This window comes from Didymosphaeria variabile, assembly GCF_027946475.1.
Source record: "Didymosphaeria variabile strain IMI 356815 chromosome Unknown scaffold_10, whole genome shotgun sequence".
Taxonomy (NCBI): Eukaryota; Fungi; Ascomycota; class Dothideomycetes; order Pleosporales; family Didymosphaeriaceae; genus Didymosphaeria; species Didymosphaeria variabile.
In genome coordinates, this window is record NW_026611629.1 from 1299864 (window position 1) to 1325769 (window position 25906).

Here is a 25906-nt window from a genome sequence, read left to right on the forward strand (position 1 = left end):
TCCGCGGTAAACAACAAACTTGGAAGAGGTGTCGAAGTGAAACCCCCAACCATGCACGTACCGGGTCGTCGAATCTGAGAGCATATTCACCAATCAGCGGAGGAGGTCGCCGGCACTTCGAAGCTCAAAGGCTTCGGTTGGCGAGCGCATGCATGGCCCGGGCCTTGATCCTAGCGGAGGATCAGAACGATTCAGGTAGTGCGACGGACGATCGCACCAAGTGCAGACGCCGCGTCGACTGTCGTGGCCCAGTTTCGAGAGCACGCTGGCCTCGTCTATAGTGCAGAGGCCCTTCGGAGCCTGGTTCACAACGGCTTTTGGCTTTCACGTTGTTCGCTGCACTACGATCTGCGCTCTTCGCTCGATCGCACTCGGCTGGTCGCCCGAGGATGTTATAGGATACCGCTGCTATATCAAGACTCCGCCTGCTGCACCTGGCACAGGACCGCGCGCGCAATCTCAGTGTTGCATCACATTCATAGACGTGCAGCTTGCGCGATCCATCACTCCGCCGCACGAGGCGACCCGCTGTCTAATTCCACCGTCGTGGAGATGTACCAATTGTTCCTCTGAATGGCACATAGCGAGATGGTGACCGACATCGCGAAGTTTCATCGGCGGCTTGCCGTGTCGTCTGTCGTAATCTCCGATGCGATTTATCGCTCTCGCATCCTCACCTGAGACAAATCTCGATCTTCTCAATTTACGCATGTAGCTCCACAGAAGTCGTGCTCCACCTAAAGATTCATTGACCGCCTCGATACCAGGGAACGCTGCTCCGATAGCTGCCTCAGGTTTGACCTTGTGCCTCCTGCCGAAACCAGCTGTTCATGCGCGCAATAACCGCTCGGAGTGTTATTGTGGACAATGCCAGCTATATCAGCCGCGAATCCCCACAGCTTCTGAAGTGAAACAGCACATGGACATTTGGCCAGCTCTCGTGATCTCCCTAGCAATGTTCACAGACGACTGGAATATCGAAGCGCCTTACGTGAGGGCGAAGATGTTGCATCTCATCTCTGGTAAATGTCCTGCTTCGAACCGAGATAAGAGATCGAGTCTTTCGTCCGGACGAAACAACCCTGGACGCGTCAAGGCGCGCGCTTTGGGATCCTTCGTTGTAAACCTGGCTCTTCGTCATCGTTCACAACTGGCGGTTACTCCTGATCATCCAGAAAGGAAGTAAGTCAACGACCATGATGCAAGTCAGCAGAGCATTCGGATCAGGATCTCATGCGCGTTCCGAGAGGCACCCCCAGCTTAGTCACCGAAACTCTAGAAAGCCACAGCCGCAAGCCTCGCATCCCATCAGATCTCCCGCACATCTTCTCCGCCTCCGAATCTTGTCCATGGCCGATCACTTTTTACCTCGTGCGAGGTTTCATGCACTCTTTTGTCAGAGCCATGAGTTCGCCTCCTCGGTAGTGACGTGGAGCACTGTCTCTGCCCCACTGCTCAACCATCCACCGCGGAAGTCTGCGGCCTTGGCGGTTAATAAAACTCTTTGTGACATCATTAGCTGCTAGAATCTTGACGAAATGATAATGCGATAGTTGCTCTTGTCTTCTCGCCTCTATTTACCCACCCACATAGGATCGCGCGCGTTACGAGAATTTGGATTGAACGTTTTCCAGGGTAGTGCTTTGTTTTACTTCCTAGCATCCGTATGGTCGCGTGCCACAACTGCAACTTCCAATTTCCAACCGCGTGAAAGAGGCGCCTTCCGAAACCTTCCACGCAACCCGCATTGCATCGTTAGCGAATCAGTCCGCCATCGCGCCTTACACATCATTCCACCATAATGTGGTTCATCTCCTACTGGGCCGTGCCCATCTTCTCATCTTTAGTATGGCTGGCTATGTTGATTGCCATGTTGACAACATGGACGTCGCAAGGGTCGCCGCACTACTCGTCCATGGACCCAAGCCAGCGCATCGCCTACATCTCTGGTGCGTAGACAGTCTTTGCCCCAGTATTACAATTCTTCGCATACTAACATGATGCGCAATCGCAGATGTCGGCGCGCAAGGCCTCAAACCCCTCTTCATCGCCATGTCCGCGGTAACTGTCGTATCCCTCGACCTCGCCTTCATCTTCGAGCGCTGGCTGCGACATACCGGCAAGCTCGCGCCCAACACGTCCATTTGGCAGAAGCTCTATAGCATCATATCAATCATCGCATCCATTGCCGGCGCAGCGGGCCTCATCCTCCTCTCCATCTTCGACACCCTGCGACACCCTCACCTCCACGACGGCTTCCTCGTCCTCTTTCTCGCTGGCTACATCATATCAGCCATCTTCATCTGCTGGGAATATCAACGGCTGGGCATTCACTTCCGCGAGCAATCCATCTTGCGCTATAGCTTCTGGATCAAGCTGTCCTTCATCCTCCTCGAGGTTGCGCTCGCAATCGCGTTTGGTGTTACGCAGAACCAGAAGAAATGGAACGCGGCGGCAGTGCTAGAGTGGACTATCGCGTTCATTTTCTTCTTCTACGTGCTCAGCTTCTTCATCGACTTCATGCCCGCGGTCAGGTCGAAGCACCATCAGAGCAGGGAGACGGAAATGGATATGGCTGAGCAGGGTGGATTGGGTGATGGCGCGGCAGATGGCACACAGTACTTCCGTGGAAACACGAATGGATATGCCAACGGCACGAATGGGTACACCGACCGCAATGGGTATGCTACAAATGGCAATGGCTACACGAATGGCCACACCAACGGATACACCAATGGCTATACGAACGGCAACAGTGGCCCTACACACAACCCTAAGCCCGCTGAGCCAGCGCCTTTGCCGTCGAGGAACTTCTAGGACTGGTTCGAAAGGTGTAGACTTGTGCAAGACCATAGACTTTAATGAGTTGATGGTGTCCTTTCTTTTGTTTGTATATACGCATGGGGCATGTTTCGATGACCATCATGATCGCACGCGGTCAGGCGTTGGGGGTTCTGCATTTAGCGTTGATATCCAATTGGGAAGAAGGGAGATTCATTCACTGTGTATTACTAGACTACTTTGTAATGTCCGTAATTTGAGATGTGTATATGCATGAGTTGATTTTGAGATCTTGTGAATAGAATGGGTGATATTGCTGATCTAATTGATAAACGAGGTTCTGTCGTTATTCGGGGGAGGCTTCTCCTTTGGAATACAGAACATTACCTTTGGAGGTACTGAAATAGTCGGCTTTGCTCATCACACGGCGTTGCGCAAGAAGATACAAGCAAGATCATGATCATCCGAGGGTAGAAGTTCTCCTGATCAATTTGGCCTCTGCCTCTGCCTCTGTACCAGCAGAAACCCATCTCAGCATGTCATCCAGACTCCCTTCTTCGTAGAACAAGCGTTGCAAACACCATTTCTGTCCGTCCCACGTCAGAAGCCTCTTCCCCTTAACCACCTCAATACCTAAACATCACAATTCCCGCCCTCTCTGGATCTAATTTCCCCAACACCGGTCTACACTTATCCAAGTACAACGCCCCATTGATTATCACACTGACCATCCTCCCCAGCACTTCAACATACTTCTCTCGTATCGTCTCCTTGAAATGCGGCACGCTGATGATGGTATCGAGGTACTCGCAGATCTGCTCATGCTGCCACGCTGGATGGTAGCCGCCCGTCGCTGGGTTCGTAGCGGGGTCGATGGAGGCTTGGTAGGCGCGCATTTGGGAGAGCGTCCAGGGGGACCAGGCGCAGATGGGAGCGCGGGACGTTACGGGGAGGACGAGGGCAGGGCAGCCGGTCGGGAGGTGGAATACTATCGTGCCTAGGGGGGAGGTCAGGATGGGGAGATGGAACTGCTTGAGTAGGGATATGAAAAGTGAATGGCATGCTGAGTAGCTTGTTGAGTAAAGTGGAAATAGGGAGGTGACTTACCACATCCTGGACGCCGTGATGTTGACCACATGTTTGCGCGGTAGGGCGCGATGCCTGTGAAGAGGATGACGAGGCGATTTGTACCGATGTCGACTTGTGGATTCGGATCGCAGAGCGCGAGAGTGTTTGCGGATTCGGCAAGGAGTTTGTGAGCCAGGAGGTAGTCGCCTACATCATTAGCATCGTACATTCTGTCTTTCCATTCTTGCTGGCCATGAAGGAGGGAAGGGAGGTTACTTACCACTCAAAAAGGGGCCAAAGAACTGACAAATGCCGAAGTCGTTGGATCTTGGTATAGACGGCGTTCTTGCAGACGCAAAGATATACGGACAAAACCATCCTTTTTCGCAGGCTTGAGGATCGCGGCTAGGGTATATACCTACGAAACGCAAATCTGCATCTACGCCCATCATTTTATGCTTGATGCCGACTTGCAAGCTCTTTACTCCAGTCGTAACGAGCATCTTCTCCTCTTCAGGCAGCATGTGCTCGATGATGCCTTGGTCGATGGCTTGCTCAACGATCTGGAAGATGCCATACTTTACCACTGTTGAACCGACAATGGTATCAGCGCCCGAGGACACGATCTCCGAAATAAAGCTGTCAACGCCGAATGCAGAAGTCACGCCGTCCGCGATTCCGTCTACTATGGGCGCACCGACAAATGCGAAGGTCGTGAAGAGGACAGCGTCGCGGTAGCGTACATTTGGGAGAGTGACGGGGTTGTTGTCGCCCCATGGAGATAATGATTTTGGCATCTTCATTGTGGTGGTGACGGTCTGGACGGAGGACCGGGCTACACGGCCAAGGAGCGTGTCGCCGAAGAAACGCTTCACGCCGTCTGTTTTCTGCTCATCTTTTGGGCTTGTGGTATCGTTATGAGAGGAGTGTTTGGGGCCGAAGAGCCCGGAAGGCGCAGTGGTGGTGTAGTGCGGCCTCTGAGGTTGCTGGAAGGGCTGTGACTGCGGGAGTATTTGCTGCGGTTGTTGGAAGGCCGAAGGACTCATAGCTTGCTGCGGGCTCATCATCTGCTGAGCTTGCTGCTGATACAGCTGTACCTTTTCAGGAGGTAAATTCTGGATGATTTGCTGGACTTGCTGCTGTTGTTGAGAGGTCATATTATGAGAGTACTGAAGAGGTTGTTGAATCGTCGATTGTTGTACGGGCTGCTGTGCGGAAAAAGCTTGAGGAGATTGAAAGTAATTCTGCGGTTGTTGCGGTTGGTATTGCCCATACATCTGGTTCTCTGGAGGTGCTTGTCCGAAAGCATTTTGCATCGGCGCTGGAGTAGGCGTAGGTAGTTGCTGTGATTGCATTGTGTAGGGTGGTGGGGGAGCAGTGATATCCATGTCGAAGTGTGGCTCTTTTGGTAGCGTGAATTATTGACAAAAAGCTGTACTTCGACGTCGGCTTGGACCACTACGTATCGCGTAGTTTGTAGTAACCGTGATGCACTAAATCGTGATATTTTGAATTCGTGCACAAATAATGAAGGGACGAGACAAGGCTGAGACGAAAGGAAGAAGCAAGTAAATATCACTGAAGCGCACAATGGGTATCTTGAAGAAAGGTATCACGAAGGCAAGAAAGAGGACGAAAGTTGACGAAAGTTGGAGTGCCTGACTGAGAGCTGTTACAGAGTGGAAACTGAACGGTAAGGAGGGCCCAAAGTCGGCCCTTAAAAGTACGAAGATGCATGGCCTCGTATTCCAAGTACGAGCTGGTACGAGCTGGCCCTCAGCCGCCCCCAAGTGAGTTGCACCTTGCCGTTTGCGGTGCGATGAAGCGAACGTGCGCTGAAGCGGAACATTTTGTGACCTGATCTTTGCGTGCAACGGCAGTTGAGCTTAGACCGGTCGGAAATGGACGAGACATGCAGCGAAGTTGATGAGAGGTAAGCAGGTGGAGGTTGATGTAAGTAGGAAGGTACGGCTCCCAGCTTAGACTAAGATGACTTGCAGTCCAGGGCTTGATGACCGTTTTGCGCCTCGGAATGCTTGATTAGGTATCGTTCGCACCTACAGACCCTCATGTAGACATTTTCTGTATATTGGACCGTAGACAGCTCCTGAAGCCGGGCCCGGGGCCCACCCGGGCGAGTTGCTGCGCACGTGACAATTTGCATGTGACCATGGCGCACGCGTGGACGTGGTTGTTGCCGCCTTCGATAAACGCCAAGCGCGATGTCATTGGCGTGAACTTTTGAGATCACGACTCCACCTTTCGCAGAGCATTCACTTCTCTCACTTCGACCCCAGCTCGCTTCCTCTTCCTGCATTGTGTTCTCGGACTGTGATAGCTTTTGCATGTTTGCTTTGGACCCTAGTCACCCACACTGCTTCATGCAAGCTTCGTAAAGCTCCCGCGCTCAAAGCCTCCTCCCGCACCATGGCCACCGGCGGGTTCAAATTGTCGCTCGCCGGCGCAAAAGGCAAATCCGGGTTCAAAGCTTCCCCCGTGCAGCCCCAAAAGCGAAGACGCCTAGCTCTCGACGACGACGAGCCCGAAATCACGAACGCGAAGGAAGCAATCACCGGCTGGGACGCAGCAGAAGGCGGCGCCGTGGACGCAAACAAGAAGGAACAACCGAAAGGTCCCCGTGTCATTCCCGCATTGCCAAATCGCGATTGGCGCGAGGCGGCGCAGAAACGACAACATGCGCGCACGAGCGCTCCGCCTACAGAGACCGGCCATGGCGATAATATGGCGCAGTTGGAGCAGCCGAAGATGGCTTTTGGATTGACTACGTTCGACAAGAAGGATACACCAGACGGAGAAGAACAACCGGAGCCTATGGATGTCGATGGTGATGTGAAACCAGAAGACAGCCGCACTGAGGAGGAGAAACTCCAGGCCGAAGCCTTCGAAGCCCTCGTGAATGGCAAATCGACGGACCAAACCGTAATCCCTATTTCCGAAGAAGAGGCTTTCGAAAACGACATGCTCGAAGCCCCCGATGCGCCCGACCTCGCTGCATACGAAGCCACACCCATCGAGGGTTTTGGCGCAGCTCTCCTCCGTGGCATGGGCTGGAAAGATGGCGAGTCGCTGAGCAAAGACAAGAAGCCGGTCGAGAAACCCAAAGAGATTAAGAGGCGACCCGCGCTTCTTGGAATCGGTGCGAAGCCGGAAGCTGCGGTGGGCGTCGAATTGGGCGAGTGGGGTAAGCCGAAGAAGTTCGGAAAGAAGGATGCGATAAAGTACAATCCTGTTACGCTACGAAACAAGCACACGGGCGAGATGATCACCGAGGAGGAGCTCAAAGAACGGCTGGCGAAGCAGAAGGATGCCGATGCGAAGGCGGCGAAGAACAGCACGTTTGTAGGCGACGATGATGAGGAAGCCGAGCGGAGACACGAAAAGCGGAGGGAGAGAAAGGAGAGGGAACGGAGACACGACGACTATGGCAGCGAACGGAGGACGGACAAGAGCCGCCGGGACGACAAGAGGAAGGAACGCGACGATGAGTACTCAGACCGTGACCGCGATCGCCGAAGGGAGAAGAAGTACTCAGAATATGAGGACTCGGACCGTGACCGCCGACGAGACAAGAAGTACCGAGAAGATGACTACGATGATCGCAGACGGGAGAAGCGGCGCGAGAAAGACAGCGGCAGAGACCGAAGCCGTAGCCCCTACGATAGCGACCGACGAGAGAAGCGGCGAGAGCGGGATCGTAGAGAGAGAAGCGTTGATAGCAAAGATCGGAGGGAGAAGCGTCGTGAGAGGGAAAGGAGCCGGAGTAGGGACTCAGAAGACAGGCGGAGGAAGAGGCGTGAATATGCGTATGATGAGAAAGATGATGGGAGGAGTAAGACCAAGGACGATAAGTACTCTCGGAGGTGAGGGCATGGCTTTACCGTGAGCATGTAGAGAGAGATATAATTCCAAAGCTTCGGAGCTCACAGCATCATGACTGTGTACCCATGAGTGTGTTCATCTTACATATCATTATGTGCTACGCATGTTTCAATACCAGATCAACTTCGAGTCGAAAATGTACACTAGTTGGGCTACCAATACTAGAACGTGAGAATCGACTATGGTTTTATTTGCCCACTTCCGAGGGTAGATGTGATCCAGAATACGGCAGAGATATGGGAATTCGAACTTGCATTGAACACGTACAGCAAAGAGTATAGGAAATGGACTGATTTTCGTGGAAACAGTGAAAATTCTATAACAGTCTATCAAAGTACTTTTGGTGTTTGCTGACGCTGAGCATAGATACAATATGCACAAGCTAACGCTGCGATACTCCTCCTTTCCTTCATCTACAACATGCTCAGAGTAAAGCCCATCGTCATCCTCTCCTCTCAGCTTCAAAGACCCAGCAGAGCGCTAGCACCCGGCTCGCTGCACACGTACACCACATCGTGGTTATCGGTGAAGCCATTGAAGCGGGTCGCAGAGCACTTCGTGTAGGCCCCCATATCCTCGAAGTACAGCCAGTCATTAACATCCAGGATCTCTGGGAATGTGCACGAGGACGAGATGACATCGATGCCATCGCAAGTCGGACCCCAGATCGAGTACTCGACCATGGACGGCGTATCGTAGCCCGAGCGACGAGCATCGTACAAGATGTCGTTTCCGTTCTTCAGCACGCGCGGCACAGGGTGCTGATGGTCGAAGATGATGCTCGAGAAGTTGCCGTAGACGCCATCGTTCATGTAAAGCATGTAGGACGTGGTACCGAGCGTGGCGTCGGCAACGGTGCGGCGCGCAATAACGTGGCACGCGAGGGTGAACGCCGTGGACACGAAGTAGCGGCCTGGCTCGCCAATGATACGGACGTGCGGCGGGAAGTACTCGTCCAGGGAGGCGGAGAGGACTGCGGCCATAGGCTCAAAGGTCTTGTCTCCGGTGAAGCCGCCGCCGACATCGAGGGTGTGCATGTTGAAGCCTAGGGCAGCGGCTTGGTCGAAGACGAATCGCGCGTCTTGAACGGCCTTGATGAATGCCTTCGGGTCAGAGGCTCCAGAGCCAACGTGGAAAGCCACGCCCACGACGTTGAGCTCAAGCTTCTTCGCAAGCTCAAGAAGCTCGCCCGTGGTGTCCATGGAGGCACCGAATTTCTGGCTCAGGCGGCACAAGCTAGCAGAATCGTCGGTCAGGATGCGGAGGTAGAGCTCGGCATCAGGAGCGATCTGTTTGGTCTTGTAGAGCTCGTCGGCGTTGTCGAAAGTCATCTGCTTGACTCCGGCATTGGTGGCATAGCGGAGGTAGCCCTTCGTCTTGCATGGCTGAGCATATATGACGCGAGAGGGATCAACACCCATCTTCAGGACCGTCTCAATCTCATTCTTGGAAGCGCAGTCGAAGCCTAGGCCCAGCTCGGACAGGAGGCGAAGGACCTGGGGGTCAGGGTTGCACTTGACCGCTGGGGCGACGTCAGTACCGTGCTACGTAGTGATGACAGAGGGAAGGGAACTCACCATAATGGGGCTTGACACGGCCCAAGTTCTTCTTCCAGCGAAGGTGCTGGCGGTAGACCTCGCCCAAGTCAGCGACGAAGAAGGCATCTTCGTCACCAACATCGCAGGTATCAGGATCAACAGCCTCAACACGGCTCTTCAAAGCCTCCCCTTTCAACTGTTTGCCAAGCAGGACGCCATGATTATCGAGCCTACCAAGAGCAGGTTCGATAGACTTGTAGTCTTCGTGTGTAAACTTATATTCTTCGGTGGGTGTGATTGCGGAAGGTGCCATTCCCTGGATGTTCGGTCCGGAGAAATATGCTATAAGTGTAGATTTGGTTGTCTGAAGGGCGCCGGGGCGTGTTAAGGGGGTTTGAAGGGTGTGAAGCCGAGACTGGCTTGTGGGCGAGGTCTCCTCGACTCTTCCTCTCCGAGAGGAAGAACCACAGAGAGACTGCTATGCGGCAGCTGAGAGTGCGATTCTGGGGTTCGGTTGGCCTCGGGAGGAAACAACGCGCGCTCGAGGTCGGCTTTAGTAGTCTGCAACCGGAGGAGGTATGTTGTTGAACGTGTGTGGTGAAGGTCGAGCAGATACAACTTGAAGGTCGAAGAGGAAGCTGGCCGAGGCCGTATTGGAGGGGTTGCCTTTGCTATGACCAAAGGCTGTCGCTGGAAGCGAGTGTTGAGCAATAAACGGCAGTCACGTCGGGGTGAAGTGCCGGAAGCTAGTGGGTGCAGATGATGGAGGTATTGCGAAGGAGGACAGGTCGGGTCCTAATTTTCACCTGAACGTGCGATCCTCGCCGCGGTGTATGGAAATGGCTCATTAAGTAATAAACCCAACCCCAATGCTGCGCTAACGGCCGCGACCCCAGCGCACCAGAATTTTGCCCTGACATCACCCAAGCCACCGAGATCCACCAGTAGCGCGGCTGCTACCCAATTGCTGCCCCACTGCCGCTGTGAATAGCTTCATCGATCGATGTTCACGGAGCTAAACGGCCCAGTGGACAGCAGGACATGCTGGCTCGTCATTGACCGCCATATGCCATCGGCAAGCGAACGACGACTCTTACGCTAAACATATCCCTCAACGCTCGTTGTTGTGGTTGCACAGGATATCAGCGGATAAGCGTGCATGCATTTATGCCCGCGACCAAGGCGATACACTTTCACCTGTTATCGTTACGATGAACCAGAAGTGTGGGCCAGATGCAGTTCCATGCATTCCTTCGTGATGTAGGCCACTTTGCATGCATCCATATTGCGGCGCAAGCGCTTTGCACAAATGAATCTTGCGATGCTCGAAGCTCGAATGGTGTCGAAGCCTTGTATTGGAACTGAGTGAACGTTCTGACGACTGATTCCAAAGGTGTATTGTGGGCTAGACCATGGGCTGGACTGACACGTTGGGATCGTGTACCTGTGGCCTCGTGCCAAGCCATGCGGCCAAACAGTGGTTGTCCCGCTTCGTCGCACCCACATCGTTACCAGCACCCTCCAAACCACCGCCTTTGCTCTGGGCGAGCTTAGCACTGTACGTTCAAACTCCAAATACTCGTATGCATGCTAATCCTCCTAGGAACCTTCGGGCGAGCTTTGCAGTGAACCCAACGTTTTGGCGTACATCGGACACAGCATCCGCGTCTTTCCATTCCTTCGAAAGCTCACCGAAACCTCGTTCCACCGATGACCGAGTCTACTGTCTACTTGCCCAGCATGACAGAATACCGGCAGCATGACCTGTTGCAAATGAGGTGTTCGCCGCGTAATTGTTTGATCTCAAGTGCTTGCCGAACGCGCCACCCACCTCAGACAGCTGCGCACAGGTGCGAATGAAGGTACATTTCCTCATCCTCTTCTGTAGGTTAAGCTCGCCAAGTGACTTTTCTCCAGCTAGGAAGTCCCTCAACCGCGGCATGGCCGAGTTTATCTACTTGCCGCCGATACCAATCCACTCGCGATCCTACTACACCTCCCACTTCTCTTCGAGGATAAGCACGTTCTCTATGCACACGTACCAAGCGTCATTCCACTGGGAAGGGCTTTGGGATTAGAAGGCAGGTAATTGCCGCAGCTGTGACGACAATTGAGGCCAGTGACATTGCTGGGGAAACCCGCAAGGTCAAGGACATGGTTGAAAGAATCAATATTTGAGCCTGCACCGGTGGCATTCATTTGCTTGACTGGTCACGTTCGTTGGCCATGGGCTGTGAAGAGATAGCATATACTAGCAAAGGCGGACACTATCGTGATTCCAGTTATCCCTTACGTCTGGAAATGCAATTGTACAGTGCGATGTGCTGAGAAGGATGTATATCAGAACGGCGAAAACGCTGTCGAAATGTCACAAACTTTGCAACTGTTAAAGAGATAGCAGCATAGGGACAACGATGCCGGGATAGGCTTGGTTAGAAGTTGCAAGAACAGTCGATGTAGGCCCCGGGGCTTTGGGTTTTACGTGAGCAGAGTCGCTACAGTGAAGTTGTTCTTAGCATTCTATACCTGTTGGACTGCTTGATCACCAGACACCAGCAATCATAGGCAAATATCTGCTCCTCACTCATATAAACGGCTCAGGACGCCCTTATATGTTCTCTATTAACTAGATCCAACAGGTTATGAACCCGGGTGCTTCCGTATACGCACACTCAGCCTATCGTTGTTCCGTCTATACATGCTCAGGCATGGGTTCAACAAACAGACATATATAATACATCCATTACGATACTCACCAGACATCAAGAAGTATAGGCAAACATCTGCTCCTCACATATATGAATGGCTCAGGATGCCTCCATATGTTCTCCATCGACTAGATCCAACAATACCTAAGGGGCGTACAGCATGCGGAACTTTGGAAGTGAAGAGCAATGCACAGGGTAGCTTTGTGAACGGGAGAAAAGGACGGTGATTCACCTGGGTGTGTCGTTGTTTTGCTCTTGCCCTGCGACTCACTCACCTCCGCCCACGAAGCTCATTTCCTCTTGCAAAACACCACCTTTCGCACCCAACGTCTCCTTCTGCAAATCTCACCAACCTCGCTCCAAGAAGATGTCCTTCTCGGCCATCGCTGGTGATGCCTCCGCGGGCGTAAAGCCCTTGCTCGCAAAAGACCTGCCGACGCAGGCATTTCCCGCCGACCTCGTCGAAAAGGTCACCTTCTCCCTCTCCCGCCTGCACGAGCGCATGGAAAGCGTGCATTACGCCGAGACGGGCCCTCGCGACAGGCCGCCGTCCAAGGACGATCGGCACAAATTCACCCTCTGGCACGGTACGGCTTCTTCGAAGCACGTCAAGCTCCCTGGCGATTTCGCTTTCCGCGAGGCGGCCGACCTCGCCCTCATGTCCCTCTTCGGCTTTGCCTTCGCTGCAAAGCTCCAGCACGACGTCGAGAACTGGCCAAAGCTCGACGACATCGACAACGCCGCCAACCCGGGTGGCTTCTTTCCGCAGTTCGTCGGCCGCAAGGAAGCTGGCTGGGCGCTCGACCAGCACGGCTGTCTTGCTCTGACCGTGGTCCAGGGCGACGAGTTGCTCTGGTACTACGTGAAGGCAGAAGTCGGAGACGACCAAGCTCCCCTTCCCGCCGGCAACGACCTCCCCATCGACCCTCTCCCCGAGCAGAACAAGCCTTCGGGCTTCAAGAAGTTCTCGCTCAAGGCGCTGAAACGGTGCTGATCCTTTAGGGTCGGCACTAAGAGGGCTTCTCGCCGGACCTGTAAAAGGGAATGGCCTCTTCTCCCTGGAAAGCAAGTAGCCCCCAGCAAAGAGCTTGCGGTTCAACGTACCGCTGGGGTTTAGTAGCCTTTGGCGAAGCTAAGACAAGCTCATTACATAGCTAGGTAGTACAATGCAATTACTGTTTGCTTGAACATGTCCACTGTGCTTAGCCATACATTCTAGATACATGTATCCCTACTCTATGCTAAAGCGAGCGTTATCTACAAGAATCACAGTCAATCTAGCAGCCCATCCCGCCCCTAGACTATCCTCGACGAACTTTACATACAAAGACCTCTCCATCGTTGACCCATCTACGGGAGACACTGAGAGTACCACTGGCTCTGCGACTTGCAGGTGCCGGACACGCAGGTCGTCGCGCCGGTCCAGCCCGAACCACCGCACTGTCCGTACAGCGGCGCACCAGTACCAGTACCAGAAGTAGGAGTAGAAGAAGCAGCAGCGCTAGAGGTGCCAGATGGAGTGGTACCAGAGCCAGAGCCGAAGGTCGATCCAATAGCACCAATCTTGATGTTGCTGTAGATGACCTGGGAGTTGGGGCTGTTCTTCTCGACGTCTGCAGGGACACCAGAGGTGATAGCGCAGGTACCGCGGGCAACACCAGGAGTAGAGGCGCTCTTGTCGGTAGGGTAGGTGGAATCGAGCCAGAGCATATTAACGGCGTGGTCATCCCAGACAGAGAGGGCGAGAACCATGCCGCGGCCGATAGCACCGCCCATAGCATTGAGTCCACCGAGCTCCTCGAAGCTGTTGTTGTCACCGAAGGCGGTCTTCTGGGCGTTGCAGTACGAGTCTGTGATGCTGTTTCCGGTGACTCCGGAGATCTTGCTAACGCTGTTGTCGATGACCTTGCCGTTCTGGACGTACTTGCGGCGGATCTCGGTGAGCTTGCCGGTGTCGGTGCCGTCGCTGGTGACGAACTGGGTGACGACAGTGAACTTGGACTTGGTGTCGACAGTCATACCGGGGCCGTAGAAGGAGGTATTGCCCTGGCGGTAGCTGTTGAAGTCGCAGCCGTCCTTGTCGCAAACACCGCTGTAGCGTTCGTCGCCATCACCGCACTCGGTACCAGAGCAGCGGAGAAGGCCGTTATTGCTGCAGACGTGGGGAGTGTAGGCAGCGGAGATCGAGTTGGCCTCCCAGATCTAGAAGTAGGTGGTTAGCAACCTCTTTATGGGTTGATGGGGTCTGAGATACTCACGTCCATCTCGTTGCAGCAAGCTCCGTATGTACCGGCACCGGCGTTGACATCGTTGTCGCTAGGGGTCCAGCCTTCAGAGTTCGCCTGAAAGCTGTTAGTCTCGAAGTCTAGTGCAAGAAACATGGAAGATACAAAGAGTAGACAATTTGCCACTTACCTCACCAGCGATGAACTTGATGTCGTGAGGGCACTGCGTGTCGCAGTATCCCGTACCGTACTTTGCGCCGGCCTTGTTGCCAGTGTACTTGGCAAGACCACCATCTTCGTCCATCTCAACCAGATACAAAGCACCGTTCAAACCGCATGGCAGCTGCGACACATCGACGTCAAACTGTGGATGGTCAGTTATTGATTCACTGTCTTCGCCATTTCGTTATACATACGGTGAACTCCTTGTTGAGAAGCTTGAACATGTAGTACTTGGAGTCCGAGGCCATCAAGTAGAGTCTGGAACCGATGTTCGTGCTGTACGTGCCCTGAGTCACGAACTTGAGCGTAAGAGCACTGCTCGCAGCAGTGACACCATATGTGCTAGTGTAGTCGGCACCATCGAGAGCGCAGTTTGCGGCACAGGACACGTTGTCAGGGCAGAAGGTTGTATTCCAGGCGTTGCCATTGTAGCAATTGTCCGCGCTCTTCGTGGAGTGCAACCAACGCCAGTTAGCATCGAGAGTGACCGAGGTCGAGATGGTCGAGCAGGATCCAGAGGCCGAGCAAGACTGAATTGGCAGAGAAGGGTGAGTCTCTGTGGTCAGGGTGCCGACCTGCTGGGCGGACACACCTGCCGCAAAAAGAGAAGAGAGAACACTAGCCTTCGAGAACATGATGAGGTGCTGAAGCTGATGCGTGAGATTGACTGAGGAGCGTAGTCTTCAAATATCCTGAATCACTACCTTTTATACTTCGCAGCTACATCGCGCTCAGTCTCAAGTCGCGTCTGTACCGCCTTGTCGTTGTACGCGGTCTGTAAATTGACACCAGCCACTTCGAACCGTCGATCCGCTACCGAGTACTCGCTTCCAGCTGTCCTCCGTGAAATTCCTGGTCAAAAATCCTTATCATACCTCTTTCGGAGATAACGTCAATCTATTTCTCTAGGTCAGTGGACGTCAGGGACGCGTAGGAGACGTGTATATGAAAAACATGGCCAGGGTCGGGACGAGATCCCGCAGATCTTGAGGCTCTTCAGGGGCATCGTGGGTGCTGGTGTACGTGACCGGGTTGTACTGCATGAAGAAGAGCTCGAAGGCATCTCGAAGCCTTCCTGTGTGGGTGTAGCTCCGGTTGGGGTTGGTTCCTCGGTAGTCAAGTACAACGGCCCGCATTGTTGACTGGTGGAATATCCGGGGTACATATCGAGAGACCCGCTCAGGAGCTGCTCATGACCTTGACATGCAGCCCGCTACTGAGGTCGTCCTATATTGGTCCACGTGCCCGTAGAACATTCGACCTGAATTGGACCCGCTGGAGACTCGCGTGCCGTCAAGTGTAAAATCTAGATGCCGTGGGTACGAGGTATCGGCAATGGATCTAGCTCTTTGGACTCTGGACGTGTATTCCCGACGCACGACAGGGCAAGCGTACGGAGCATCTTGGGGTATTCGGCATATCCGCAAGACCAATAATGCCTGTAGTAGGGTCAACACTGAAGCTTCACGATGAATTAAGCTCCAAGTCCGAGCGCGTAGATCCAGCGCTTGCACAGCTCGGACCTGTGCTTGGTTGTGCTTGAGTACGTGGAAGTAATATACAAGTCGTAGCGTCGGTACGGATCCCGGCCCTATATTCACGTCGTGTTATGGTTCCATTGTTTGCTTATAGCAATCTGGAATAGCATCCCTAAACCGGGGCATTGTGGGAAAGTCCTGCTGCAAATTCAATTGTACATAGATGAGCTGCATGGCGATGTGCCTGCGCACCAGCTGCAATACGAAAGGGGAACCTCAAGTCACTAGCGGGCCGTGATCCTGTGAAGCTGAATGCGAAGGCACACACGCATGTGCAGTCGGCGGAACCAGGTTTCCCCGTCATCAAGCGACGTGACCCAGGTTTTGGACTGCGGGTGCAATTTGGCCGATATTGCAGTTGTGACACGATGGAGTTGCCCCCCGCGTTGGAGGGGACTCCAGATTATCCGGTGCACCGCCACAGCCACGCGAAAGCCATGCGAAAGCCACAAAGGCCCGCAGTTCCCTCGGCGGATCGTTCTTGACGGCGCCGGCACCCACCCACATTGCACCGAGAAACACCTCACAAATCGCTGGCCGCGGCCGTTCCAGTGAGAATACCGTAGGTTCTTTGAGCTGGGCCGCATTCGACATTAATGACACATCTCCGTGGTGACGCACACTCGTACCGATCGATGCTCCATCCTGAACTCTCTGAACAGCGCTGTACACATATGTACCTAGGTAGTACTGACCCCAACGTCGAAATGCATCATTTTCTTTCCGTATATCACTCCACTGAACGCTGCGATTCTGTCTCTTTCCCCTATCAAAACACCCCCGACATAACATCAAGTCAGGTCCACCCCTGCTCCATTTGCGGGTCAGGTACCCCCTTTCGTACGAGCCAGATCTGTGCGCTTCGCTTGAAGTCTTGGACATTGCCGAAGTCACGATGTTCGAAGGAGATATTCGCATGCTCAGGAGTTACACCAAATCACAAGAATGCGCAGTCTATGGCAGCAAAGCGGAATGACGACGCTTCGTATCAAAGTCGACAATAGGCACTGCAAGGCCTGCATGTGGCTGCCGCCTCGCAACGCCAATACCTTGTGCATGGGAGCTGAGGCGGAATACGAGGTCGAGCTGGCTAGCCTGCCGTCCGCCTGCCAATCCTATAGACCGGTCCATTTCAATGACTCTCCTCAAAACGCCATCTTTCGCTCGAAACGTCTTTGCAATGTTTAGTTCGTTTCCTCACGCTCGCTACTGTTGATACGAGTGCTGCAACGTCACTGCGCTGCGCTCAAGTGCTCAATCGCAATGTCGAAGGACCGCATCCTTGGAGTGTTCACGGTCGCGCTTGCGGCAGTGGCGCGCGCGGCCCCTCAAAGTAGGCAACGAAACCGTTTCCTTCATAGGGGCAATCCGGCTAAATAACGAACAGGAGTGGGGATTGGAATCGTGCCTGTACCTACATCATTCCCTGTCACCAATGCGACAACAGCGCCGAGCCCTACACCGACCAATTCCGCGTCGACTTGCGAGGCGTCATGCGACGTGCGCTATCCGGAACTGTTTGGACTTTCGTGGGCGCGAGAAGATCAGGTTGTTTTCACCGAAACCGTTACAGTGGGCACCGTTACTATCTCGACTTTGACCCAGAGGAATACCACCTATACCTTCACGGACACGTATTATAACGAGGATTTGCCGAAATTCTACACACTCTATCAGCAAGGTGTAGATGAAGGCGGTACCAAAACTGTTGAAGCTACCATCACTCTTTCTGATGGCGAGGTGCCCACGATATTTGCATATCCGACGCCGTGGGTAGACTATCCAGCAGCGTATCACTGGCAAGGGATCGTACCTACTCATGACGAGAATTCAGTGTCAGTATGTGCTACTTCGACAGAAGAGCTGGCATTTGGGGGAGGTGACACCGCATCCGCTCTATCCCCAACCTACGGATATCGTTCCGGACAAGAATGATCCTGAAGGTACGGACTACGTACCAGTCTGGATTGCCCTTCAAGAACTTCCCGAGAAGAAGTGGTTCGATCAAGCCTTCCCTTCTGAGTCCGCATTCGCATACTGTACATCGGTGCAGGGGAAGCCCGCTCCCCTAGACATCTCCACAGCGAAGTTTGTTCTGGCTACTGCGACATTTGCCACAAGCTTGGTCAACCCTGGATTCATTCATCCGGAAAGTTCTGTGACAGGATGGGAGGATGGTATAACGACCACGGACCCGCCCAACATCTTTGAGCCAACGCAGGATCCAACGCAGGAGCCATCACAACATCCAGATTCAGCACATGGCGAAATCAGTGTTACTCCAACTTTTAGGAGACCATCGACAACACCAGGTCCAAAATCCACATCGATCCAGATCCCAAACATCCCAAATATCCCAAACATCGTATCCAGTATGCCACCATGGGACCCACGACCTACTGTTCAGCCTAGTTCTACCCGTGTGAATGTTCCTAGCACCCCTCACACTGGAGATGGCCAGGCAGCAACTACAGGTGGCAACAACGGAGGACAACCAGCTCCATCGCCGGGCAACGAAAATGGGGTTGGTCAGCCGCCGACGAACACTAACGGGGCCGGTAATCCTATTCCTGTCGTGAACAATCCTGGAGGACGCCCAGCGGCGACCCCTATAAGTCCTGTCTTCACTTTTGTACCTGCGACGATCAATGGCCGCCCAACCGCGATCCCAGTCTTCATCTTTCCGGGCCCCTCCTCATTTGCGACAATTGGTCAAACCGTGACTTTCGATGGGCAGACCTCAGTCCTGGCAGCCCCAACAGCGATCTTCGCATTCGTTCCCACTACCATCAACGGCGTCGCTACCTCCGCACCCGCTTTCATTATCAGCGGCACTTCGACTGCTACAATCGGCCAAACGCTTACCATAGATGGTCAACCTACCGTTCTTGCGGCACCGGCGCCCTTCGCAACTGAGATCCCCACCACTCTATTCGGCATAGAGACTCACGTTACGGCCTTCATAATCAGCGGAAGCATCACTGCATTTCCCGGACAGACGATCACCCTCGACGGCCAGGTCACGGCACTACCAACCGCTGATGCGGTGTATACTTCGATCATGACCACGATCGATGGAAAAGAAACCCTGGTCCCTGTATATATCATCAGCGGAAGCACAACAGCAACGATTGGGCAAATTGTCACTATCGATGGGACGGCGACGGTACTCTCTACTCCCACGGCGGATGTAGTTTTCACTTCCATCACGACTACAATCAATGGGAAAGAGACCGTGGTACCCGCGTACGTCATCAGTGGTAGCACATCAGCCACGATTGGGCAAACCGTATTTCTTCATGGAACGACGACTGTCCTGGGTTGGCCGAATCAGACCGAAGCGAGTGCTGCGGCTTACCCAACAAACACAGGACAGCCTGCAGAGACGGCGTCTCAGAAAGGTGCTGGATCGAGGGCCTTGAGCGTTCAGTCGAGTGCGCTGCTGTTCATCTTCGGAGCCTTCATTGTCGGTCTACTGTGAGAGACAAAACTTAGCGTTGGCATATGCCAATTTGGAAATCAGCATATTCAGGGAATAATGAGCAGCATGGCATGGGAAGGTTTTTGATTTTCGCAGGATACCCAATTTTTGTAATGTACTTAAATAATGATGCATGGCAGGAAAGCCGTATGTAGAACTCGAGAAGAAATAGCGAATAGACGATGTCAATATACTTAGGACATCTGCTGAGACGACAATATTACTTCGTTAGAATCGCAATGCCATCCGTGGCAGATGGCCAAAACGCTTCCACTACTCCTTATGACGGATTTCTGCCCAACGGCCATGGTCGTCACGCCCATCGATTTGAAACACACCATCGTGGTGAATGACAAAGTGCTGCCAGCGATACGCATCATACCGTCTATAGCACTTGTTGCACTGCATATGCTCGAACTCGATGAGTGTAACCTCGCCGTCGTCCTTGTGCTTCATAAACCGGCGCAACTTCTCTAGCACAGGCTCGTCCCGTCGAACACGCTGGAAGTGCTTCCACTTCTTATACAAGCTCTGTTCAAAGATTCTGGCGCGGTGCGTCAGACCACACGGACAGACAGCAAAGTAGGGGATCTGCTCTCGGTGTGTGCCAGTAAGACGTTCGACGGGTACGAAGTCTCGTATTGGCTTTGGTATAATGACGCGATGTAGTGCTCGGGAAGTCGTTGCATTGGGGGTGATGACCGTCCTGCAGTCTGGGTTGCGGCAACGTAGGTAGCCGAAGGGATGCGCACCGCGGTGGTACTCTGGGTAAGCCCATGCGTTGCAGTTGTTGCAGATCCAGAAGCCCATCCAGTGGCTGGGTGGTGGAGCATTGTGATCGGGCTCTGTAGGAGGCAGATCAAGAGGACGGTCACGGCGTTTGAGGAGACTTTTTACTTGCGTTTTGAGCTTGTCGCGCTGCTGTACGACCAAGCTTCGCATGAGTGATAAGTCATGGTACGGCATGTTGCTGGATGGTGTGTGCTCGATAGGGTGCACCGCGAAGTGACTTGTTTGGTTATATATGAGCGGGAAAAACTTGTCTCGTGCTTGCACAAAGTGTCTTACTCTGATTACTGTTGTGAGTCTGTCTCAGCGTACATTGTGCATTATTGAACATCGCCATTGTCTTCACAAAATTGAGATGGACCTCGTAGGCTTTACATTAGTAGAGACTTACATCTCTATTAGTCGTAGGCGGTAGGTTCTCCTTAAGCTAGCGTTACTGCGTTCCTACCAACGCAACGGGCCCGTGTAGCTTCGTTTTATGAGATACCGACCTTTAGTTCGACTGCTCAATACTCGCTCTACCAGAAGAATCTTCTGCGACTTTGCTATGTTCTAGTTGAATTGTCTGGATATTGTCGGTGAATGCAGCTTCATGCTGACCGGGTATTTGAACATCCTTCGTCATTGTCGGAGTACTTTGCGGGCAGTGCATGGCAACATCAACAAATTCAATCTGAAGGCGTAAGGAGCGCACAGCTTGAGCAGCTTCATTACCGCGTAACAAGGTTTCTTGCTTCAAACATACGGAGACTATCAAATTCGAAGAACACCAAACCATTCTTACACGCATTCTGCAGAAGATCGTCTCTCTATTTCTCAATCGTCTCATCCCCGTCAAAGCTGATGATGCTGCGAGAGTCTATACTTGAGTTTCCGTCGTTCTCGTAATCCGTATTCCCAGGGCTCAATGTCATCTCAAACCTCTCGGTGTACCTCTTCGCATAATAACACATGCCTTGGAAAATCACACCTCCCTCAATGTACTTGACCCATTCTGCTGATTGCGCAGCGCCCGTCAACTCGATCCAGGGTAATTCGTCGTCTTCCCATTCAAAGATCCACAGGTATGGTGCAGATGGCATTACTCGTTCCGTTCTTGCTTCTCCTCCTACTTCTTTGAGGATCCTGGCGCGCAGAAAAGTAGGCCCTTCCAAGAAGCTTGGTGTAAAGACCTCTTTCTGCCATTTCCAGAACCCTTCCTTCTGCGCCGGTGGAGGTGCCTCGCAAGTCACTATGCTAATGTTGTCGCCTAGGCGCGGATGTACTACGAGCTAGCTCAGCCATGTTCACTGCGTGTTACACGGGTCAGGGATTTTTACTTTCTTGGCAACCTTCCACCTCTCGTCGATAGAACTCCTCGTAGATGCGGGGCTTGCAAGCCTTCTCTCCTCGGCTTTCGGCTGCCTTTGCTGCTTCTTTGAAGGCTTCATCGTTCCGGTAATCCACGTCTTCCAGGTCGTACATAGTCAAGAAAGGAATCTCGTGACTGAATGGGTATTCATTCACTTGTCGTTTCATGAGCTTGACTTGCGTACCGAGCGTGACACCGGGCAGTTTGGAGATCGCATCGCTGAAAGTCTTGTCCTCCGTGTTGACTTCCACGAAAGTATCAGGGTCGGGTTCCGACCAAACGCAAAAGAGTCCTGGAGCCATCTGTAGTCGCGCCTTACTGTGCGATTCTTTGGTACCGACAGTGGGCAGAGGAAGCGAAAAAGTTTAGTGCCCGCATGCGGCGGCCTGAACGACTTTTAGTGAGAGGGATGTCCCGCTAGATACGAATGGATCCCGTGCGACGGCTCATGGCTTCCTTGATGCGGCCCAATATGCGCGACCTACTGCAGGGGTAAAAACCGTGACGACCAATCTGTGAGCTGAATTTAAAAGCACGAGCACTCCGACCTCAAACTAGTGTGCTGGTTTAGGAGTAGATTCCCCGGCTTAAGCGAACCCGGACGGGGACGTTCCCAAATTTCATATCAGAGACCCCAGTCGAGCGAGTAGGAGTTCCTTCCGGTCTTAACCAACAGCCGAGCCTACGGAACTTTCCACCTGCATCGCGAAGTTGTGAGTAAAAGGATGCGTGGGGGAAGGGATCGTTGGAAAGGCTTCATCACCCTAGATTATCAATGCCCTAAGGTTTGGGCTGAAACGACAGTGGCCATGAGTCGTGTTGGCACCTACCATTCTCAGTTTTACACGCGTAGGTGACGAAGCCATGGGTCCGAGCTGTGTTGACCGTTGAATGATATCATAGGCGATGCTTTTTCTCTTAACAGGCGCTCGGTATAGGCGCATCGACATGTGACAAGGGTCCATCGAGAGATCCATGTCATACACAGCATGAAAGTAGAATAATGTGCTCTAAAGTTCAGTTAGGCAGGAGCTTATCAGAAAGTCAAAATTAGAATGAGACCTTAGCAGAAGAATCGGAAATTTGCAAAGTATGTATCGATCACACTGAGCGAACCTAGAGTACCATAAACGTTGTTCATGTAAGGTGACAAGTGCAGTGTGTAAGGCGAACACGAAAAAGTTATGAAAATTTATTAGTAACTTCATGAATAAAAGTAATAGCCCGCGCACTACTATAGAACTCTCCCTCTACTTGCATTTTGATGGCTTTCCGAACTTAAATCCTAGTCAAGATGGATGAATGGCCCGTACCGATTGCCCGGATGAGTACGGAGATGTTTGCCATTCTCATCGCGGTAGGTATACACCTCGCGATCTCCGTCGTACTCCACAACCTTCCATTCATAGGGAATGTTGTGATCCCGGTCCATACGACGACGCTTACGAGACGCTTCAGGCACGTTTCGAGGGCTTGAACTTGGCTCAAGAAAGGTCTCACCGCGCTCCTTGGTAGATGTGCGACTAGCCATGAATCGAGCAACAGCCTTTAAGCTACCAGTGACAGACTGGCGCAAGCTCGGCTTACGCCGGGCAGCATCCCGCACCTTTGCAGTAGCAGTGCGGAGGAGGCTAGGCTCCGGGTGCACGACTGAAGGCTGAGCAGAAGCACCATACTCGGTAGCCTAAAGAGTGACCCGAGGCCACTGGGAGCTCACCGTGCAGCTGCAGTAATCGCATGGCGTCCCCCAAGACTTGAACGTCAAGGTCGCCATTGGCGAATTGAAGACGCCCATCGAGTTTTTTGCCTTCGCTCGATAAGTGAGTCCGCAACCCGGGCACACCGAGAAGTACGGAGGCTCAGTTGCGGGAACGGGAACCTTGACGGGTTCCACGCGAAGCTCCTTGTTGACATCAAATTGAACGACCTCTGAGCAGCAATACTGACACATGACATGGCCGCAGTCGCACTTGAGGTGCTTGAAGAGGTACTCTCCATGATGGAGTACCAGGTTGTTGAGGCGACCACAACCGCGCTGACAGCAGCCGTAGACACCGATGCTTCCATGAGGCACGCCAGCGTGCTCAGGAGTCCAATTTTTGTGTGTCAGATTGACAACGCGCTGCGCTGTCATCATCTGATTTGTATACTTGCTAGAAGCCATCTTGCTGTCTAACTTGGGTATGATTTGAGAAAATGTTTTCTCCGACGAGTGCTGGATCCTTTCTTAAGTTGTCTGAGTTGTAACTCAGAGTTGTCTTTTTTTTGAGTTGGAATTACCATACTAGGAAAGTTCTATATAAGGCGTTGGTCGCTCCAAGAATTTGGCGTGTCGTGAATGTATTACGTCAGGTGAGACCGCGAAGTGCAACCACAATGTGTTGGTTTGTGAACGCACAATGTAGCTCTTCATGTTGGGTTACTTGATTCGAACGGAGCTTTCCAGGCGGTGGGTTCGGTGTAAGATGATACTACAAGGTGCACGACGGGTCAGCGATTGCAATGGGAAGATGGAAGGTCACTTACTATACAAGATGTGTGCGAGGGGTTGATCTGATTCATTATGTCAACTATTGTTGGCATATAAGCCATCGAGTGCTCAAACTTACTATGGAGTTACTTATTTCTTCCGGCACAACTTGGGACTATAGAAAATGTTCTACACCTAGAAGATCGCGGGGTCGCCCTAGTATCGACAGTCTACTCGCTGTTCTTCCTAAGTATATAGAACAGAGAGCGTGAAAGAGCCCGGAGCCGACCCTTCTTAGGCGCAACACCATCCGGGCCGAAAGGGCGGTTGTCGTCCGTCAGGTTGATGTGCATGCGTGGCCAGGTCAACATGACCGGCTGACCGCAAATGCAAGAGTTCTTGAGATGCATGAAAAGACCCCTGAAACGAACGGTCGTCGATCCAAAGACCTTCTCATGCCCGAATGGCGTCTGAGCCCGGTAAGTCAGCCCACAGGACTCGCACATTTCGAACACCTTAGGTTCACCACGGTAACGAGCAACCCGAACATCCCAGCAATGGGGATCGCGTATATCTTCGACGGTCTCCCAAAGCTCATCACCACCGGGCTGAATAATCTCGGTGTGGGTGCAGCTCTTGCACATGATGTGATCACAGCCTGAGCACTGGAGCTTCTTGAAGGGGCTTGGCCCCTTATATAGGAAGATAGCGTTTACGGTGGAGCACTCCCTGCGGCAGCACAGGAAGTGCCCTTCGGGAGTGCAGCCTGGGTGAACACGCTCTGCGTGTTCCAGCTGATCATGACCGAAATAGTTGTTTGCTTGAGAAGTCGACATTTGCGTTGTAGTTTTTCAAATATAATTGTTCTTCACAGCGTATATCTTGTGTTGCTGAAACCCAAGTGGAGAAGATGTTGATTATATACTGAGTGGGGCGATAGTCGGTCAATGATAGTGTACAATGCTCGAGCCTGTTGCTCTACAGTGGAAGCATTGAACATTGACGATGGCGGTGGCAGTCATCGAAATGCATTATGGGCGCCACCAGCCTAACAGTCTACCCGTTCGTAAGGTGGAGGCTCCTCTGCATAGACCTGGGTCAAGCAAACAGGTCCGAATCCGGGTGAGCATTTGGCCAATGGTCGCTCCTTGATGCTCGGGAAGAACTTGAAGCAAGAGAAGCAGAAGGTGGTGCGGAGCCGTCGCGAGGTAATAGTGTGATGTTTGCCGCGCATTGAAGAGATCGCAGGGCGACGGATTCGAAAGTTCGCATGCTGGACTGGAAGTGGAGAGAAGTGCTGATTTTATGCAAGAACTTGACTTTTGAGTCATCCGTAGATCTGCGACATCCATAAAGAACTCACATGTTTGACCTTTCGAAAGACAGTGCCAGCAATTGCCTATGCTTTGCTGTTTCATGGCGAAGTTGGACATGTCTCTGCCTTGTGGTAGAACATCTCGACTGGAAGACAAACCTGATTTGAATCACAGTCTTCCAGCCGTAAATACCCGCGGCTTCAATGTAATGACCTCGTCCCGAGAATTCATGCGCCTATCAATCATCTGGGTGGTCAGATTTCACTCCCACGAATCCACAACACGCCAACAGAGCACCCTCTCACCGTACGAATCAAGCACATACCCCCTCATAGTACTTTCACAACGTCTATCCTCCATATACACCGGGAATTTCCCCTCCACCATGTGGCTTTCTGTAGAACAAAGCCATACAACACCGCCCCTCAAACGCACCGTCTCTTTCAAACGCGGCAACCCAAATATCATCATGCCCCTCATCTACCGCATCTTCCACTTCCTCTTCATCCACCACCGCCC

At 52.7% G+C, this 25906-nt stretch overlaps 10 protein-coding genes across 10 annotated transcripts; 4 read left to right on the forward strand and 6 right to left on the reverse strand.

Moving 5' to 3' along the window:
- Window positions 1-1801: 1801 nt before the first annotated feature.
- On the forward strand, window positions 1802-2817 carry N0V89_012485 (uncharacterized protein; the record flags this gene model as incomplete). The annotated part of the gene is made up of 2 exons (XM_056221206.1): window positions 1802-1949; window positions 2015-2817. 2 exons carry the CDS (start codon window positions 1802-1804, stop codon window positions 2815-2817), a joined length of 951 nt encoding a protein of 316 aa, XP_056065193.1.
- Window positions 2818-3407: 590 nt separating this feature from the next.
- On the reverse strand, window positions 3408-5204 carry N0V89_012486 (uncharacterized protein; the record flags this gene model as incomplete). Its single annotated transcript, XM_056221207.1, has 3 exons — window positions 3408-3778; window positions 3889-4056; window positions 4130-5204. The coding sequence occupies 3 exons, from the start codon at window positions 5202-5204 to the stop codon at window positions 3408-3410; spliced, it is 1614 nt and encodes a 537-aa protein (XP_056065194.1).
- A 1072-nt stretch (window positions 5205-6276) lies between these two features.
- Window positions 6277-7734, forward strand: spp2 (DNA primase large subunit Spp2; the record flags this gene model as incomplete). The annotated part of the gene is made up of 1 exon (XM_056221208.1): window positions 6277-7734. One exon carries the CDS (start codon window positions 6277-6279, stop codon window positions 7732-7734), a length of 1458 nt encoding a protein of 485 aa, XP_056065195.1.
- A 476-nt stretch (window positions 7735-8210) lies between these two features.
- Window positions 8211-9600, reverse strand: SPE1 (Ornithine decarboxylase; the record flags this gene model as incomplete). Its single annotated transcript, XM_056221209.1, has 2 exons — window positions 8211-9271; window positions 9327-9600. 2 exons carry the CDS (start codon window positions 9598-9600, stop codon window positions 8211-8213), a joined length of 1335 nt encoding a protein of 444 aa, XP_056065196.1.
- Window positions 9601-12362: 2762 nt separating this feature from the next.
- N0V89_012489 (uncharacterized protein) lies at window positions 12363-12989 on the forward strand (the record flags this gene model as incomplete). The annotated part of the gene is made up of 1 exon (XM_056221210.1): window positions 12363-12989. The coding sequence occupies one exon, from the start codon at window positions 12363-12365 to the stop codon at window positions 12987-12989; it is 627 nt and encodes a 208-aa protein (XP_056065197.1).
- A 356-nt stretch (window positions 12990-13345) lies between these two features.
- Window positions 13346-15077, reverse strand: N0V89_012490 (uncharacterized protein; the record flags this gene model as incomplete). Its single annotated transcript, XM_056221211.1, has 4 exons — window positions 13346-14197; window positions 14254-14337; window positions 14411-14584; window positions 14637-15077. The coding sequence occupies 4 exons, from the start codon at window positions 15075-15077 to the stop codon at window positions 13346-13348; spliced, it is 1551 nt and encodes a 516-aa protein (XP_056065198.1).
- A 2590-nt stretch (window positions 15078-17667) lies between these two features.
- Window positions 17668-19461, forward strand: N0V89_012491 (uncharacterized protein; the record flags this gene model as incomplete). The annotated part of the gene is made up of 2 exons (XM_056221212.1): window positions 17668-17676; window positions 17758-19461. 2 exons carry the CDS (start codon window positions 17668-17670, stop codon window positions 19459-19461), a joined length of 1713 nt encoding a protein of 570 aa, XP_056065199.1.
- A 273-nt stretch (window positions 19462-19734) lies between these two features.
- On the reverse strand, window positions 19735-20427 carry N0V89_012492 (uncharacterized protein; the record flags this gene model as incomplete). Its single annotated transcript, XM_056221213.1, has 1 exon — window positions 19735-20427. One exon carries the CDS (start codon window positions 20425-20427, stop codon window positions 19735-19737), a length of 693 nt encoding a protein of 230 aa, XP_056065200.1.
- Window positions 20428-21059: 632 nt separating this feature from the next.
- On the reverse strand, window positions 21060-21903 carry N0V89_012493 (uncharacterized protein; the record flags this gene model as incomplete). Its single annotated transcript, XM_056221214.1, has 2 exons — window positions 21060-21514; window positions 21582-21903. 2 exons carry the CDS (start codon window positions 21901-21903, stop codon window positions 21060-21062), a joined length of 777 nt encoding a protein of 258 aa, XP_056065201.1.
- Window positions 21904-24301: 2398 nt separating this feature from the next.
- On the reverse strand, window positions 24302-24907 carry N0V89_012494 (uncharacterized protein; the record flags this gene model as incomplete). Its single annotated transcript, XM_056221215.1, has 1 exon — window positions 24302-24907. One exon carries the CDS (start codon window positions 24905-24907, stop codon window positions 24302-24304), a length of 606 nt encoding a protein of 201 aa, XP_056065202.1.
- Between the last annotated feature and the right edge of the window lie 999 nt (window positions 24908-25906).